At 40.6% G+C, this 18,477-nt stretch overlaps 1 protein-coding gene across 5 annotated transcripts in view; it reads left to right on the forward strand.

The window, feature by feature from the left end:
- The window catches only part of cadpsa (Ca2+-dependent activator protein for secretion a), a 278,770-nt gene extending 261,995 nt beyond the window's left edge, over positions 1-16,775 (forward strand). For all 5 annotated transcript variants that reach the window (XM_078172262.1, XM_078172289.1, XM_033625614.2 and 2 more), the window contains 2 exons: positions 8,532-8,636; positions 12,557-16,775. In XM_078172262.1, the coding sequence (XP_078028388.1) occupies positions 8,532-8,636; positions 12,557-12,730 (279 nt within the window). In that variant the 3' untranslated portion in view covers positions 12,731-16,775. The remainder of the gene's footprint in view (positions 1-8,531; positions 8,637-12,556) is intronic.
- The last annotated feature ends 1,702 nt before the right edge of the window (positions 16,776-18,477 follow it).

The following is an 18,477-nucleotide window of genomic DNA, read 5'->3' on the forward strand; positions in this document are numbered from 1 at the left end:
CTTGGGGACACATTTCAAGTTTTTGCAATTTTCCGGACTGACTGACCTTCATTTCTTAAAGTAATGATGGCCACTGGTTTTTCTTTAGTTAGCTGATTGGTTCTTGCCATAATATGAATTTTAACAGTTGTCCAATAGGGCTGTCGGCTGTGTATTAACCTGACTTGTGCACAACACAACTGATGGTCCCAACCCCATTGATAAAGCAAGAAATTCCACTAATTAACCCTGATAAGGCACACCTGTGAAGTGGAAACCATTTCAGGTGACTACCTCTTGAAGCTCATGGAGAGAATGCCAAGAGTGTGCAAAGCAGTAATCAGAGCAAAGGGTGGCTATTTTGAAGAAACTAGAATATAAAACATGTTTTCAGTTATTTCACCTTTTTTTGTTAAGTACATAACTCCACATGTGTTCATTCATAGTTTTGATGCCTTCAGTGAGAATCTACAATGTAAATAGTCATGAAAATAAAGAAAACGCATTGAATGAGAAGGTGTGTCCAAACTTTTGGCCTGTACTGTACATGAACTCCCCAACCACAAATTCTGACACCGGATTACATGGCAGTGGCATGAGTTGTTTTGAAATTACGTGGTGGAGGCAAAGTTGGGTTTAGACACCAAAACTACTTGGTAAGGTTTAGACAAAGATAGTGGACATTACCGTATCACCTAACATAACATTACAACACAAAGGACATAAGTGTGTTAAGTTAAAAGAAGTCAATGTTGACATTTATTGTCACACAGGACATGAACAGCAGTCTCCTGAGTGAAAGTCCTGTGTCCGTCGATCCATCCACCACCCAGACCTCCTCCCTGAGTGGACTCTCTCGCTCTTTATAGTACATATGGGGTTGTGACATTAACCATTGCCCATTGCATGGCATCATTGAAACAGGGAATTTTTGTGTCGACCACGAGAAAGGATCCTAATTGACTTTCCATTGGCACTGTTTCCATGGTGGAGGCATGGATTTTTTAATACATTTCGTGCCACCACCACATAGTGTGGTGTTAAGAGATCATGGTCATTTCACGTATTTCTGTGAGACCAGTTACTGACTTTAAGATTGGCATCCTCTGTTTGCATCCTGTGTTCTATCAGCTGTCATGTTGCATTCCTTCACCAATTTCCCAACCTCAACCAAGTACTTTCAGGGCCTTAAACTCAAGAAAATGCTCATATGAGTTTTTATGGAAATCACTGACCAATGTCCTGGTGTCCTGGTGGTTTAATTTTGAGGACTTGCTGGAGACAAGTTAACGTGGACGCTGTCCTTCATTCCAGATTGTCTACTTTTACTTACTGAATTTAATCACTGAATAGAACTGCAGCTATTTTAATTAATCTATTTTCTAAAGTAAGATCTTACAAAGAATCCAAGTGAAAATGGAACTAATGAGTTCTGTTCCAGAAGTAAAAAAACAAACAAACAAAAACATAATTTTTTAAAGTGTCGTTGAAATTTATAATAATTATTAAAACTAGTGATATTATTGGGCTCACAAAATCAGGCCTGGCCCTACATGAACCCACAGAGTTTCTGTCCAAGCCCAACTCAAGCTCAGTTTCTGGCCCGAGCCTGATTTAAAAACCCAAATTTTCACTATAAAAACAATATTTTTTTAAAAAAAATATTGAAACATTTTTTACCAGTTTAAGGCTGGCATGTTTCCTAGCACAGTTTCTCCTTCTTGGGAATTTTAAGACATCGAAGCCTGGCCTGGCCTGAACCCAGTGTTTGAAGTTTATTCCAAGGGCCAGATGCATAAACAATGTGTACACGTAAAAAACATGCGTATGCCTTTTTACACTCATAAACTGGTATTTATAAAGGCAGAATATGCAATGAGAATGTGAGCACTCACGCATTCTTCAGAGGAGATGTACACACAGTTCTAGCTGAGACAGGTGCGGGTGATATGATAAAGACAAGATTAGATATAAATTGAAAGACAGATGACTGTTTTCAGGTTGTCTGCAGATTTCACTAATTGTTTTCTTATTTCTGCAGGCTGCACAGTGCACTCAAAAATGTCAGTCAAAGCTTGCTTATGAAGAGAATTTTAAATTATTAATGAGTGAGGAACTCAACATGAGCACTATGAATGAATCAGTGATCACCCCTCTGATATCTGATAATAATGATGATTGAGATTTTAATGCCAATGACAGTTTGCAGAAATGTGATGAATTATTGGTGTGGACAGTACAAATAACCACAGCCGTGCATAATGACGGCTGTTCTGGCCCCTTGTGGAGAACCTTGCTGATGCAACACCATCGGTGAAATTGCACTTCTTTCCCAAAATCCTCATGAACTGGTCAAATAAATGGTGAAGGGGCACAAGCATCAATATGCATACACATGCTTAAGGGCATTTCTATATCCATTCGTGGCTCTCTGTGAGTGTGGGAATGAGGCTCATGCATGTGTGCCCAGCACCACAATGATCGAGATTTATTAAACAGAATGAGGCTACTCACGGCTCTTTAAATCTGACAAAAAATAATGCATACCCGCATTTATGCCTTTGTGCTTACGCACAGTTGTGAATCTACAGTTTTATAAATTTGGCCCCAGATTTCTTGATAATGATGGGGAAATAAAAAAAAGAAACATGGAGTCAAATTTATTTTTTACTCCAAAAACACAAATCATAAATTTGCATAAAAGGGCTTTACAATCTATACAATATAAGACACCCTCTATCCTTAAACGGTAATGAGGAAAACTGTGTTGTATACAGGTAATGTTTTATGGCTTATATAGAGTTTCAGCACTCTTTGTGTCCTGTTCTCCTGGTGAGAATTTAAACTAGTTACGCAGATACTGTATCTTCTGATTTAACAATAGCCACTTTCATTTTTTTTAAATGAAGAAACTGGTATAACATTCAAACTGGCATTAAAAAGATCTTAAAGTTGATGAAAATCACAGGCATTATGTGTACACAAGATGTCCCTGACAGACCTCCAAAATGCCAGTCATGGCAGCAAGAAGACTTGTGACATAGCTGTCAAAGCCTCTTTTTATATAAAATGAAGAGGAGTTAAGCAGAACAGGACACAAAATGGCTGCTGCAAAAAAATGGCTGCAGATGGGAGCTGTGTGGCACGGTGCAAAGTCTAAAGAAAAGGAGAAGTGGATGATGGAGAGAGGGAGAGCAGCCAGTCAGTGGATCAGTCACTCCAGGCCTGGCCTCTCGGCAGGGGGTTGTGCTCGGGGCGAGATCACAGGCCTGCTGCCATGCCGAAGCCTTCACAGGCACACAGCGACAGATAGGAAGCTGCTGGCACCAGGTCGCCTCTCTGATTCACCCCGGCACTGCTTCAGAACAGCCTTCCTCTCTTTCACCCGTGTTCCACTGAGCTTGACCTACATGTAGACCTGCTCTCTACCTCTTCTTGCGGCCGCAGCAGGTCTGATCTTGGTGTCCCACTGAGCAGGTTTCAGTGTGGCAATTCAAAGTTGGACAAAGAAAATCCATATTTTTTTTTTGCACCATGATGATTCATTGTTAGTGCAGATGGGCAGTTTAATACTCTCGTTAAGTAAGATGCCAAAAATGTATTCCAAAAGTTCATCTCTAACACTGCGAAACTCTTGATCTGATGATACATCGGCTGTTATTGTGTCTCCTATGCTACATTCACATTTATGCTCAGTTCCGATTTTTTCCCCAGATCTTTTCGCCTCAACTGTTCGCATTCATATATGAAGCAACCCATATCTGACATCAGTGTGAATGGACCTCTGTCCTCAAACACCTCAGATACAAACAGTAACGTCACATACATGTGTTGGAACAACAAAAAAGTCGCATTTGCAAATAGAGGCAGTTGGGGGAAAAATGAATGGCATATCAAGAAAAGTGTTCATCTCCCAAACAATTTGCTGCAGAGATCAAATCAATGTGTCACATGTTGAGGATGAGGGTGAGTAGAAGGAGGAATGCAAAAGCCATAGCTCTGTTAGCAGCTGTTGTTGCTGGTTCTGTGGAGATAGAGAGTGGGTGCCACCAGAACAGGAGGATTTCACCAAAGAACAGTTTCTCCAAAACGTAAGGATGCCCAGGGCTACATTCAGGCAGGACTCTGGGCAAGCTTTGCCCATTAGAGGGCCTCTGTCAGTTGGGCTCCATTGGCCTGCAACTGGGGCAGCCTACTACAGTAGCCATACAGCTATGCAGGCTGTTCTCATGCACTGTTCATACATATACCTACAAAAAGTAATGCACCACATTTTGTGTATAACCCATATATCGGGAAGGCTGCAATCACATGAGTAAAGAGGGAATATTACAGAGTGAAAGTCCAAATAAGGAGGCAGGTTGGGGGGGTCTGCCCATTGGTCCGACAGCCCATTGGTCCAACATCCCATTGGTCCGACCTTTAAACCCATTGTTCCGAAGTCCCATTGTTCCGAAATCATCATGATGCCCTGTGGTTAAGGTCTGGTTAGGCACAAAAACCACTTGGTTAGGGTCAGGAAAAGATCATGGTGTGGGTTAAAATGAAAAAGAAAGTGGCAAACACATAAGCCATGAGCCTGCTTCGCCTCAAGCCTTTCCCAGCTGACCCAGAGCCGGCCGCGGTGCACCATCAAGGTAGAGATACACCTGCCGGGAGCCGTTCAGCACTGCGGAGAGCTCCCCACACAACCCCGACCCCAGAGTTAATAACAGGAGGTTATGGTGTTTCACTCTCTTCTTTAGCCTACTTTTGTTGCGTTTGCTGATCCTCTATGGTACACAAATACAGTATAGCCTAGTATAATCACATATCAGAACAACGGGACGTCGGACTAATGAGAGGTCGGAACAATGAGAGGTTGGAACAATGAGAGGTCGGAACCATGCTACGGCACCCAGGTTGGGGTGGTGGATGGTTCAAACAAACACAGGACTTTCCCCCAGGAGTCCAGTGTTTGTGTCTAGTGTGAAACAAAGTGAACTTTTAGTTATTTTTAGGAACATCATCACCATGTTTGTTCTCTAAACCTAACCTATGTAACTTAACACTGAGTATGTGAAATCCTGATGACACCATTCATGGAGTGCTGATTTGTTAGATATAATACAAATAGTTTTGTGTGCATTTTCGTAAATTATACAAACCTTTGTATGAGGATACAATGGACCGCTCTGTCACTCTATGGTGAATGACCTCTGCAGCGAAGTATGACATGAAAAACTATGGATGTATTTGAAAAATACATATGAATTCCGATATGACTGTTTGCAGTGATTGCTTGGCCAGTGATTGGATATATATTTGATTTAGAACCACATGAAGTGGTCTAACTTCTGTATCCACACTACCCTGAAACAATCAGATCTGTGTCTCATGAGAGCAAACAGATCTGAATTTGGCCACATTTGCTTGTCATGTGAAAGTAGCCTTAGTCTAGTATTTTTACACCAAGTCTGAACATGCAAGATATTTGTTTCTGTGGCCTCTTTCACACCAGATATTTTGAAATCGTTTTTGTTATAATTTTTGCTATAAAAAATTAAATGTGTCTGTGTAGTGACGTTATGAGATTGAGTGCAAGGCTATAGCTTGAGTTTCTCATTGTTCCTGAAGCTACCCTGTCCACATCTTATTTAGTGAATTATCTGAGTATCTACCAGGGGTTGCTTATCATTGTGTGTGTTTATTTCTTGAAAATTTCTTTACATCTACACCCCTGGTACTGTTAAAGAAAGAAACAAGATTACTTGATTGGAAACCTTTTCAGCTAATGTTTTGCAGGGAGAAAAATAATATACCTTTGACTTTCTACTTTGATGAAGTTGATGGACAATAGAGCTCATATTCAATTAATGTGAAAAAAGTTTCAAAGATAAAATCTATCTTGTACTACTTATAAATTACCCCTTGGCATCTCATCCCTCTTTAACACACACACACACACACACTGCTACCCCCTTCCTTTTCATTTCTTTTCCCACTCTTCTCCAGCATCCACTCTGCTGTGACCCTGACTGTTGAAAGTCAGTCGGCTTCTATTAGTATCAGCCCCGCTCATCATTATCCATCAATTAGACTGGCAACAGCCAGGGCCCACAGAGAAACATCTGCAGCCTTTCGGCTCTCTTTCTGCATGGCTGCCATGCTCTGAGCTCACTGTGCCTTGGAGAGGTCACTGTTTAGAGAGGGCTTGTCTAAATAAAGCAGTGGGAGAATTTCAATGCTGAGGCTTGTAACACCTGTGGAAGCGGTAGTAACAGGGCAAGGACTGGCTGTGGTACCTCAGTCCTCCATGAGCAATGACTGAATTGTGTTCATTGCATTGCAAAGCAAAAACAGGCAAGTACTGAAACTCAGGGGTCACCGAAAAGAGATGCACGTGGTTGGGACATTGTTGTTGTTGCCATGGTTATTGACTTGGCTGTCTTAGTGGTGTTGGAAAATGAGCTAAAATGTACTGGGCTGGGTATTGTTTTAAAGAATTATGATAATAGTACCAATACCTGTACCCTTAAAACAATACTGATAATAATAGAGTAGCTCATGCGACACCCATAATGTGAATGGAGTGGCGTTTTGTATAGCCATACTTTCCAACATTTGGTTGCTTCCCACCATGCAAACTATATGTATCAAATACACTATATATTGACTTTGCCACACCACAGACTGTATTGGTTGTAGCTGCTGCTGTGGGAGTGGGAGTTCCGCACTGGGGACAGTTGGTGAGTCCACCCGGCCGCACAGACATAGTGATAGGGCTAACTGTTAGCATCACACAGCTAACATTACCAAAGGTTACTAACAGGTTTACCGACAGACTCGAGCCATTTGGTGTCATGTTGAGTCTGTTGGGACCATTCAAAAGCTTGGTGTTTGATGTTAGCTGTTGCTGCTTTGTTAGCTTGTGCTAACCAGGCAGACGTCGAACTGAGCATTTGCTAGAGAGTGGCTCTGGAGACAGCAGTTACAGAAAGTTTGTTGATCTGGTAGAGAGGCGGGACGGTTTAGGATCGTACTCCTGGCGCAAAAAGGATCAAATGCTGGTGTCCTTTGACTGGTAAAGTTTCTTGGCACCTAGTACTATTTTGGTTAATACCTTCAAGGTATAAAGTACTAATACCCAGCCATGGAGTTTTAATACTTTTTGCAAAACATGGTGTCAGTTTCTCTGTGACACTTCATTATAGTTTGTGCACGTTTGACAACTAGTGCTGCCAACCCCACAAATCTTCTCTTCTACTGTATGCATTACAAATTATGTATAAGTTTACATTCATAAAGGGAAAAATAATCATTTTAATGCACTGATAAAGCATCTCACTTGTATGCAGGTAGGCTTTGTAAGCTCATTACGATGTTATAGAAATGTTTCTGACCAACGATCTGTTATTCTTTGAGGGGCAGGTAGCAGATGTCCCAGTTACCTCCACAGTCTTGTGCTGCATTTTTGTGGTGTCAGAACAATCTCAAAATGAGTTCCCAATCATACTTCATGTGGTTTAAATGCTCTGAGCAATAAAATATAACACATTTTCTTAGTGCCATCCATGTTTCCACATTACAACTTAAAGCTCATGAACACACTGCAGTTGGTAGAACAGCAGTCCAAGGAGCATAGGTATATACATTGGCCTTAGCTAGCAGAGGTCTTGACTACAATCTGATTTAATTGGTCCTTGCTTGTCTGTTCAGGGCCATTACTGCAATACGCTAAGTCACATTAAAGGGCCATGAGCACTTGGAACATACAGAACTCTTAAAAAAGTCTTTCAAAAAGATTTTGTCCATTTCTGCCCATTACTACAAGAGGTATGCATTCATCATTACACAGAGAGACAGCAATAGTCAGAGGCAACATAGATTGGAACACACTGCCAAACTGACACCTAAAAGATTAGTTTCATGGACTTTGACATGTGCCCAGAGCAGAACATGCTGCTGTGCACGAAGAGCATCATAAGCCTTATGCTTTATCAAGATCCCCATTAACTGATGCCTCATTGGCTGCTGGATCTTCCCGGGGTCCACGCTCCAGACTTAAATAGATTCTAATCCTACGGGACTATCTGAGGGGGCCCCCACATGACAAGAGTAGAAACTGTTTTCTAAACTTCATAGGCAAAACTGCGTGGGCTTTGCTGAACTGCAGCAGAAGAGGAAGTGCCTGCTCTGTGCTATGTGTCATTTTGTAGTGGCTTGATGAGGCTGTGCGGCCGTCACGACATGAACATCTTCAGATTAGAGACGTCATTCTGCTAAGGATTTGTTTGTCAGTTTTGTGCCTCCGGCCTCTCCCTCAGGGATCCACAAGGAAACTCTGTCACGATGATACACTGCAAGGATGACATTACATGCTTTTTCTGCCAAATACACCATGAGCAAAGTTGATAGATTACAGATACGTATTGCAATGATAATGGATGCATTGTTTTAAGTGTTGAAATGTTGTTTTTTGATTTGTGTTTGTTCCAAAATGAACAAGCTTTGAGTGCATTTATTTCAGACAATCAGACAATGATATGTACTGTGTGGTTGTGTGTCTACAGCAATGGTACACCAGCACCATGAACCTTCTGGGAACATGGCTCACTGACCGTATGGACCTGCAGCTCCACGTTTATCAACTGAAGATTCTCATCAGGATTGTCAAGGTGAGAAGGGCTGTCATTTACATTTCTAAACCACATTATCTAAATGCAAGTAAAATATATTATCACAGGAATACTCTCAAAAATCAATGACGCAGTTACAAAATTAAGTGACTCTTTTATAACTTTGCTACATTATAACATTTCACTGCTGCTTCCCACCTCAATTGATATTTATTATTGTTAAAAATGGATTTGTCTCCTCTATTCACACACAGTGTGGTGTTTTTGTCAGTTGTACTTGTTACACTTTTTTTTTTTTTTTTTTTTTTCATTTGGCCTTTCTGGTAGAGTGTAGGCTTAAACAGTGAGTGGCAACAATGCACTGATGTCCAATCTCCTAGTACATTTACTACCGGAAATAAAATAAATAAGTAGATGGAAGCAGGTTTTGCAGTGTTTGTATTTATATTTGCTTTCTTTTAATTAATACATTAAAACTTTTCAAGCTCAGGAAAAAGGACAAAAAGAATGAAATGTATGGAAACGTATATTATTGGTTTTGATTAAGTGGTATTTTTATCTACATATTTTACATTGATATTCTGCATTTTGGAAATATTGTCCTTTTTACTCTGTTACATTTGTTTGACAGAAATACTTGCTCGTTACCTTGCAGATTTTATATGTTTAAAAAAAAAATCTTACAAAATGTATGGATATGGATTAGCAACCAATCTCCAGAATGAAAGGTGGCATTGTATATTTCTGTACACCACAGATACATTACATTTGCATATTATTATATAGCAGATATGGTGAAACTTTACATTTCAACAATGCTGTGGTAAACGTTATGGTTAGGAGTAGGCATGAAACAAACAAACAAAAAAAAACGCTTGGTTATAGTTAAGAAAAGATCATATTTTAGCTTAAAATACCTGGTTTTGGTGGCACAGTCCCTGCTGGATACACAGCAATGTTTCGATAAAAAACACACGATTTTCTTGGCACTGTCCTCGCTGGAAAAACAGCCACCGGTGGCTAAAAAACACCCACGTTTGGGGTCTTAAAAGCCACAAGAAAACACAGCGATGACTCACTAAAAACCAACTGTTTTGTCATTTGTTGGTCTCAAACAGTGGTCTACAGCTTGGCAGGCATCTTGCCTAGGTGACACGCCAAAAACTATCCCCTCCACCCTCCAATGACAAAGTCAGCCTATATACTTTGTCATGGAAACATGGATATGCAGGCTTTTCTCATACTGTTTGTACGTATACCTACAACAAATAATGAACCACAATTTGTATATAACCCACATAATTATGAGTCAGAAATTTGTGTATAACTCACGTGATCGGGAAGGCTGTGATCACATGACCATTGCTCTGACAGTAGGAAAGAAGAGAGTAGACTGCAAGTCCATGTAGAAAGGCACATTGAGGTGGTGGAATGGTCAAACAATGCAGGACTCTTCCCCAGGAGACCGATGTTCGGAACCATGTGAAAATAAGTGAACTTTGAGTCATTTTAAGGTAGATTGTCACCATGTTTCTTTTCCTAAACCTGACCACAGTAACTTTACTTGCCTAGACCTTAACTACCTAACTTACCATTACGTACGAAACTTTAAACTAAATATGGAACATCGTGCATGGAGCTCTAATTTGTTAAATATTAAACAAACCATTGTGCGAGCATATGTTGTGATATGACATATAAAACATGCAAATGTAATATACCTGTGGTTTGCAGAAACGTACAATGCCAACATTTTCTTTTGGCAGCTGGGCTGGGATTAGCCTACCCAATAGAAACATTAAAATACTGGGTACACACTAATGTATGAGAAATAATTGTCAAATATGATGTAATGTATTATGATGAAGCACAGAGAGGTTCAAGCTATTATTTACTATATCCCACTCATTCTTCATGAAGGTGTCCTAAACTAAAAGTAAAACATGACCCATCAATGGCTGCCCATTCACAAACACCACCAATTCAGGTCATTTTAATGGCTGGGGGAGAAGGATTTCACCCTGCACACACACACTGACCAGGTAGCAGGCAAGAAGATGTGATTTTGTTTTAAAACAGATATAAAACAGGATTCTTGACCACATTCTTGTCCCACATGATTCAGTCATTCATTTTTCAAGGACCTGTAAGGACCTTCTAACAAAGGGTCCACAGTACAACTGAGCCACTGTGCTGCCCACTTTAATACTTGTCCTTTTATTGGCTATCATTACTGGCTCCAAAACTCCCCACGGAGTAAAGATAACACCAAAGTGAAATATGTACAATTGAAAGTCAATCATTTCAGCTGTAAACCTGAAGGAACAAGGTGAGGTGACCAATTTAATCTGAACTTGGTGTGATACAGTGAGTGATTCAAAGCGAGGTGATAATATCACAACATGATGATGACACCATTGGAATCAGGACAGGTCATTTCAATTCACTGTCTCACATATTTTGTTGTTTCATCTTTTTATATCCTCCATAAAGATGGCTGCCAAGTGTAGAACATATAGTATGTGTAGTATAAGGACATACAGCTGACAACCACATGCCTTCAAGGCAATGTGTTAGTCTAGAAAGATTCATCTGACCCGAAATTTAATATATAGAAGCTGTAAGGAAGGGAAGCATTGTGGATCACTGGTTAACGGTTTAGCTTCAAAGCAATGTGGTCATGGTTTAAATCTCAGCTGCAGTTTTTAAACTGTCTGTTCCGTCCCACTTCAGGTTTCACCTCCTCTGTCGTTTGCATGGTTATAATGACTCAATGAGCCTGTCCCATTCTGGATATACCATCTCATTCTGAGGGAAACATGCACCATATCCCTCACTGCCTTAAGTATACTCTTAGAAATAACGGTGCTGACTAGAATTATATAGGATTCTTCAGCTTGTCCCCATAGTAGAGCCCTTTTTGGTTCCTGGTAGTACCTTTTATACAGGTTCTACCTTGAACCCTTTCAGAGGGTTCTACCTAGAACCCAACATAAAGGGTTATACTAGAACCATCTGTGAAAGGTTCCATCCAGAACTCCCTGTGAGAGGCTCTACAGAGAAACCTACCCAGAACCTTCTCTGGGGTTCTATGCAGAGCCTTTCCACCTTCTAAGGGTGTTAACAAAAACCCATCCAGGGGATTCTACTGAGAACCCTTCTATAGTCCAAGGGTTTCATCTAGAACCCACCCAGGGTGATCTGAAAATAGTAATTGATTAACCATGGTTTTATTTTAACAGTTCGCCTGAGGGCAATTCATGAGGCTCCTAGAGAGCCAAAGCTGATGTGGTCCAACGTAACCCACAACACTTAAGGCCCAGACACACCAAACCGACTTAAGTGAACTAGCGGTGACGAAGGCCCCCTGCTGCTTCACCTGACGTCAACATGTCTCAGCCAACAAGTTGCACAAGAACACACCTCAAGGCCTTAGATGGCTGAGAAAGCTGGTGGCCAACCAGCATGTTGTTTCTGCTCCTGCATGAGGGAAAATAGCTCTCCACACCAGCAGACGGCGGTAGTCTGTAATTATCACATTAACATCACAGTACTTTTCGCACATGCGCATTACAGTTCCAGTCACTAGGCAAGCCGACTGTCACAACAACAATGCAGAGCTCTGTTTGTGCTGCTCACCCTGTTGATTTAAAGTGAAGCGTATATCTGTTACTGCAAAGGACAGACTTTTCCGTTTTTAGAGAAACCGTTGTCGTCTAAACAGGGCCTGAGGTTAAGGGCAGGAGCTCATACTGTTGTGTGAGGTGTCTGAATAGGAGGTGCAGCTTCAGCCACACACTCATGGGCCACATCCTTAAAATGGGACACTACTCCTGTGTTTGTAACATGTATTCTCTCAGTCCAGACATCAGGCAGCTCAGATGAAATGGAGACTCTGATAACCTTTTCTCGACCAATACAATGAATCTTGAACCTTCTGATTGTTTTGTTTGATACAGAAAAAGTACCGTGACTTCCGCCTTCAAGGGGTGCTGGACTCCACGTTAAACAGTAAGATGTATGAGACAGTGAGAAATCGGCTGACCTTGGAAGAAGCCACTGCCTCAGTGAGGGAAGGAGGGATGCAAGGCATTTCCATGAAGGACAGTGATGAAGAGGACAATGATAACTAGATACAAGGGGCCTGAAAACTACAAGAATGTCAACGCTTTTCAGAGGGTGAGCGGTATACTGCCTGAGAACCCATGCAGCCTTTCCATGAGGTCAAAACAGATTGGCCTAACATCAAACTTTTTCCTTCCGTTATTTGCTGTTTCAGTTTGTCATCCCTGTAATAGTTCCACATTTCTGTCTGAATTGATACAAGAGGAAAATGCATTTTGTGTCTGTGAACACTTGCAATACGCAAGACTGTCCTATCAGTGCTTTTCATTTCAAAATTCCCCATGTAGGCTCATTCAGCTCAAAACTAAAACTGAAATGTGAGCAAATGACTCTGCAAAATATCACAGAAGCCAAAATGGGACATTAGTGTCCAACAGGCACAAATGTGAGCGTGAAATTCATGCAAAGCAGCCTTATAAATAAGGCTATCGAGACAGGCAGGTGATTGCATATATATGGAGTTCATCTTTTAAAGACATGAAAAATATTGTTGTACCTTAATGCTGTGCAACCCAAAATGACTACAGTCTTTGTACGGGAGCTTTGCTGTTGCTCGTCACTGACACTGAAAAGTACATAGAGCACTCTCTTTACTATAGGCAGTTCTGCTAAAGAACTTAGGACACACTCAAAGGATCCAGACCACCATGTTGTGGTTCCAAGTGAAATTAATACAGCTTTTTTAAGTCTGCCAACAATTGCATGATGAACTTTTCACTGTTGAAGTCGTATTGATCCAAACGGCAGTAGGACTGATGGTTACTTGTTGGTTTAAGGTCAGATGAAGCAGTCCAAAACAACAGAGTCAGAACTAAAACAAATATTTAATAAATATTTCCAAAACTTCCCCTGAATGTTCTCAAGCAATATGGATGACTATTTTGTTCTCAACCTTATGAACAAGGCTCTACATTTCTTTGTGTAGTACTAAAAAAAGTGCAGTGAGTAAAGTTACTTTATGTAGCATTGTTGTTAAGGGTGTGAATATGGGCTCATATTACTTTGTTTTTGGTAATGAGTTTGTATCATGTCTAAACCATAAAATCTAAACAAAATGTTTAAATTGATGTGCTGTGATATGATGTGACAGTAACGTCACATAACATTTGTCTGTTCTCAGCCAGCTTCTCAAAGCCTATCTAATGTCTCTCTAATAGTCGCAACAACCGTCAGACAGCAAATAAAATCCGAGGCACCATCAACAGTTAAGTCTATGGGTGCAAAAACTGAGTAATTTTAGTAAATTTGTGACAAGAATGAGAACATCATTCAGCCAATGTTTACCTCTCAAGGAAGCATTCTGTAATTTTGAAAGTCCCAGTTTTTGCCCTCTTACCTAATGTCATATGAGAAGGTCATTATCAATGTCATCTCTCACCTCTTTGATTGAGATCAATACAGTCTAAATAAGTCTAAGTGTTAGCCTGAGTGGAGCATAAGTGCTGGATGGATGTTGACTGATCGCACATTTTTTTAACCAAAGTTGGGTATTAGAGTGGGGTTCAGGCATCTAACATCTAAAGCCAACCTGAGCCTGAGGGACCAATAACCAAGCCCGACCCAAACCTGACACGTATTTTGTTTTTTATGTTTAAACCCAACCCGAGCCCGATGCAGTAAATGTGACATTACTGAACCTAAAAATCCAACCATCACAGTTTATTTGATGTCATCATGGAGGAAGAGGACTTAGGACCTAGCATTCACTGTGGATGGCTTCAGTGATGCTTCTGGTGCTAAGTGTAAAGGCCAGAATGCCCCAAGCAAGTACATCAAGCTCAGGTCAGTGTTAGGTGATGACATGTTTTGTTTGACACACTCTATCATTAGCTAGCTAACGTTAATCTATGTTAATATTAGGGCTGTCAAAATAATATGTTAATTTCGATCAATTAATCACAGAGAAAATAACGCGTTAAAGAAAATTAACGCTGATTAATTGCATTCCATGGTGCCCTTGACCCGGTGCATCATTAAATGCCACAGTGGCTTTGTCACATGATGGAGGCAGACAAGACAACGCTGCTTGGCCCTGTGAATGGAACATATACATTTACAAAATGCCCAGATGGAACCGCTGATAGGAGCACTGTTCTCTGCAATCTCTGCAGTAAGGAATTTTTGTGCCATTCAAAGTAATTTAAGCCTGTAATATCACTTTAATGCAAATAATTTAGTAGCGAACCCAGAGGTCCGAACTAGCACAGCCACTGATGCTAGCACTAGCAGTCAGCCTTGTCAAGCCACACTTGATGAGGTATTCAGAGGCAAAGTAGTAGAAGTAGCACAACACAGACAGCCGGTCCGTCACTTTTAGGCTGAACCCGACCCAAACCCAAACATTATTTTGTCCAAACTGGGCCCGACCCGTTGGGTCCCATCGGGTTCAGGTCGGGTATCCACACTCTAATGGGTTAGTCTTTTGAAACACCTTAAATACTAACTAAGCTGTCTTTGTCACTGGTCTTGATCTTCTGCTCTGACTCACAGTAAGACAACAAACAAAATGTTAAATGTTCTTTTAACAATCACTCTAACCACAATATGGCCACATTGCAGTTCTGCACTGAAAAATATATGAGACAAAGAATTAACTCTGTGCAACTTGCTGATGTTTGTTTGTAAAACAAGCTCCCAAGTGTGCAGACATGACATGGACACTTCAAAAATTGATATATAATATAATGGTAGTGCAGCTGCAGCAAACACTCAACACAATAGAGTCAGTCTACAAGCTCTCTGCATACTGACTTTGATAGACGACATCTCTCCTCAGTTGTTTTAGTTTGAATACATTCAGTTGCCAGTCACCAGGCCATGAGGTCAATAAAATAATACAAGAAATCATCTTCTGGAGAGCAGGACTACCCACAGCAAATTTCACAGCAAATATTTGGGTATTGGGCAGTTGGATGATTTACTGACATTGCCATCCCTAGGACTGACATCTTTATTTAAAAAAAAAGAATAATTAACTAATGTAACATTAACATGTCAGTAACTTAAGATTAATCTGCATAATTGTGACAAGTAGGTAATAAGTCATTTTGAAACAAGCAGCTAAATGAAACACATGCTCAGCTTGTTAACCTGTAGCACATTTGCATGAGATGTGAAATTGTGCACACAAAATAAAGTGAAGGCACGCATTTATCAAAAAGTTTAAAAAAAAAAGAAAAAACATGTAAAACATGTTTGGGAAATGATGTTTGTTGTGTGCGGTGAAATTGAAAGATGGGATTTGAAATTAAAGAGGATGGGAGGTGTGTCTCTGTTACAATATCATCCAATGGCTTCAATATAATCACTTATGGTCTCGAACTACACATTTGACTCTAGTACCACTTTGTGTAAATGCTAAAAGTTCTTCCATCGGAGAGTGAGAAAGCTGCATGTGTCCTTTACAACGAAAGTGAGGCTGTGTTACTAATACTCTGTGTCAAACTGCCTACATATGAGTCTATTGGTGACAACACAAGCTGTATGTTGTTGTTGGAGTAAACACTGACTGCTTGTGGTCTCACAGCGTTGATATTTTGATTTCCACATCAACCTAACACCTCTGACTTTTCCTTTATTTTGTTTGATAGATGAGTTAGCAAGGCAATACACATATCGTTTGGTTTTAAACACACTAATAGCCTGTTTTCAACCTTTTTCACATTTTCAATTTTAGTAAAACAAAAGCTCTATTTTAGTCTAATATCATTTGAATAATGGAGTTGATTTGCCATCTATTATATATGTTCTTACATGTGCCCTGTGGTTCAATCCTGGATGTATGGTGGGGCTAATCTACATTTTTATAATGGATGATGGGAGGTGACGTCTGTCTGTTCTTTCCCTCTGTCAACTGTTTTCTATACTGTACACCTAGAGCTGTGTGTGTCACCCTGTGTGCAAGTACAGTATACTGCATGTCCCCAGTATTCACTCCCTTAAGTGTTTTTGCTCCGTATGTGAAGTTACCGGTGGGTTCGTCATGCTTCTGCCTTCTAGAAGAGCCCACCAAGGCCAAGAACATTTAAATAAAGTGAATGGCAAATGTGGAAAGAACTTGTCGCCTCATTCATTGTTGTTGCTGTGAAATGATTGAATGTGATGACGATTTGTTCAAAAACGGGTCTAGTATCTTTGAATTTGTTATGAACAGGTGTTAGTAGGGATGCACAGATTTATTGGCAGGGCAGCAGTATCGGCCAGTACTTGCCTCTTGACTGCCATCGGCCTATAAAGCAAATACGATGACATTTACCAATAGCAGCAGCCGATTTTTTTCTGTTGTGTTATCAATTTTGTTCGGGCTAAAAAGCAGGGCTTACACTAATGTTGTCCTGCTGTCCTGGGTATAATAGAAATCGTGTTTGGGACAAAGATGTTAACCGCGACACCGTTGGGACAAAAGGACACAGTAATCTCACTGTCGTCAAATCAGCAGACTCACCCTTTTTATCCCCCTGATATTTCTACTTTATGAGCAACAAATCCGTGTTGAAATAAGCACACAGAGAGCCGGTTATTGTTATTTGTTTGCTGTTAGCAGCCGGTGGCGGTAGCTAACAGCTCAAGGAGGTTGCATTGTGTTATATTATGATGAGTTCAGGCTCTATGTAGTAAAAATGAGTATTGGCAAGGTAAATAACAATGTGTTCAAATGTAATCTTGTAAAATGTAGTTTTTGGTGAGAAACTTGACAAAAATAGTATTTTGAAGGTGACATTTCTTTATGTTTCCATAGCGATATACAGTGAGAGGGAATTATGATATGTGATGTAAAAAGGCTTTTGAAGCAGTGTTAAGTTTGACATTGTAGATTTAGTTTTAGTCTTGAGATAAAAATGATAATTAGTCACATTTTAGTCATTTTTATCCTTCACAGAAAAAATAACTTCTGCAGCATGTTAGTCTGGAGGTTTAAACTTGTGTCCTCTCACAGAGTAGGTGATTAAAACTAAACTTTCATCTCTGTCAGAGAAGAGTTAAAGGTGTAAATGTCAATAAATGTCAGAGAACATATAGAAAACGACATGTAAATGTGTTGTCTTACCTTACCGGTGTGCTGCCATGTTTGTTTACCCCTGAAGCTCTGCTTTCCAAAGCACAGCCGAAATATCGTGAGAACAAGCAGCGATCTCATACCGTGCCTGAAATCTCGCGAGCTCTAGATAAAGCCCAGCTGGATACTACTCCAGATGGAGGTGTCTCGTCCTCGGTCACATCCAGACCTTGAAAATAAGGCTGCAACCGGTCCCATTCCTTGCAACAGAGGTATTCCTCTTCTGTGGGCACTGGGGCACAGCATTCACAGGTACACCACCAATCTCCAGAGCTACGCAGCCTTGCAGCAGCCATTCCTCCTCTCTTGTCCTCTACCTGTTGCGCCTCTCTCTCTCTCTCTCCTCCTCCGTTCTTCAATTTCACAAAGCTCTTCGTCACTGTATTCTGGCTCAAATAAATAAGGGCGGCCATCAAACTCTGCAAAATCAAATTCCTCCTCCACAAAGTCGAAGTCTGGCAAAAAGTCAGCTATTATTCTATAAATCTTTCATAAAATAAATGAATGAACTTTTCAGGCAACTGTCCGGTTCTGCCTTCCAGCTGTTGCTGCTTGTTCTCGCGAGATTTCAGGCACGGTATGAGATCGCTGCTTGTTCTCGCAAGATATATTTCAGCCGCGCTTTGGAAAGCAGAGCTAAATGTAAACAAACATGGCACCACACCGGTAAGGTAAGACAACACGTTTACATGTCGTTGT

Source organism: Epinephelus lanceolatus, chromosome 1 (assembly GCF_041903045.1).
Source record: "Epinephelus lanceolatus isolate andai-2023 chromosome 1, ASM4190304v1, whole genome shotgun sequence".
NCBI lineage: Eukaryota > Metazoa > Chordata > Actinopteri > Perciformes > Serranidae > Epinephelus > Epinephelus lanceolatus.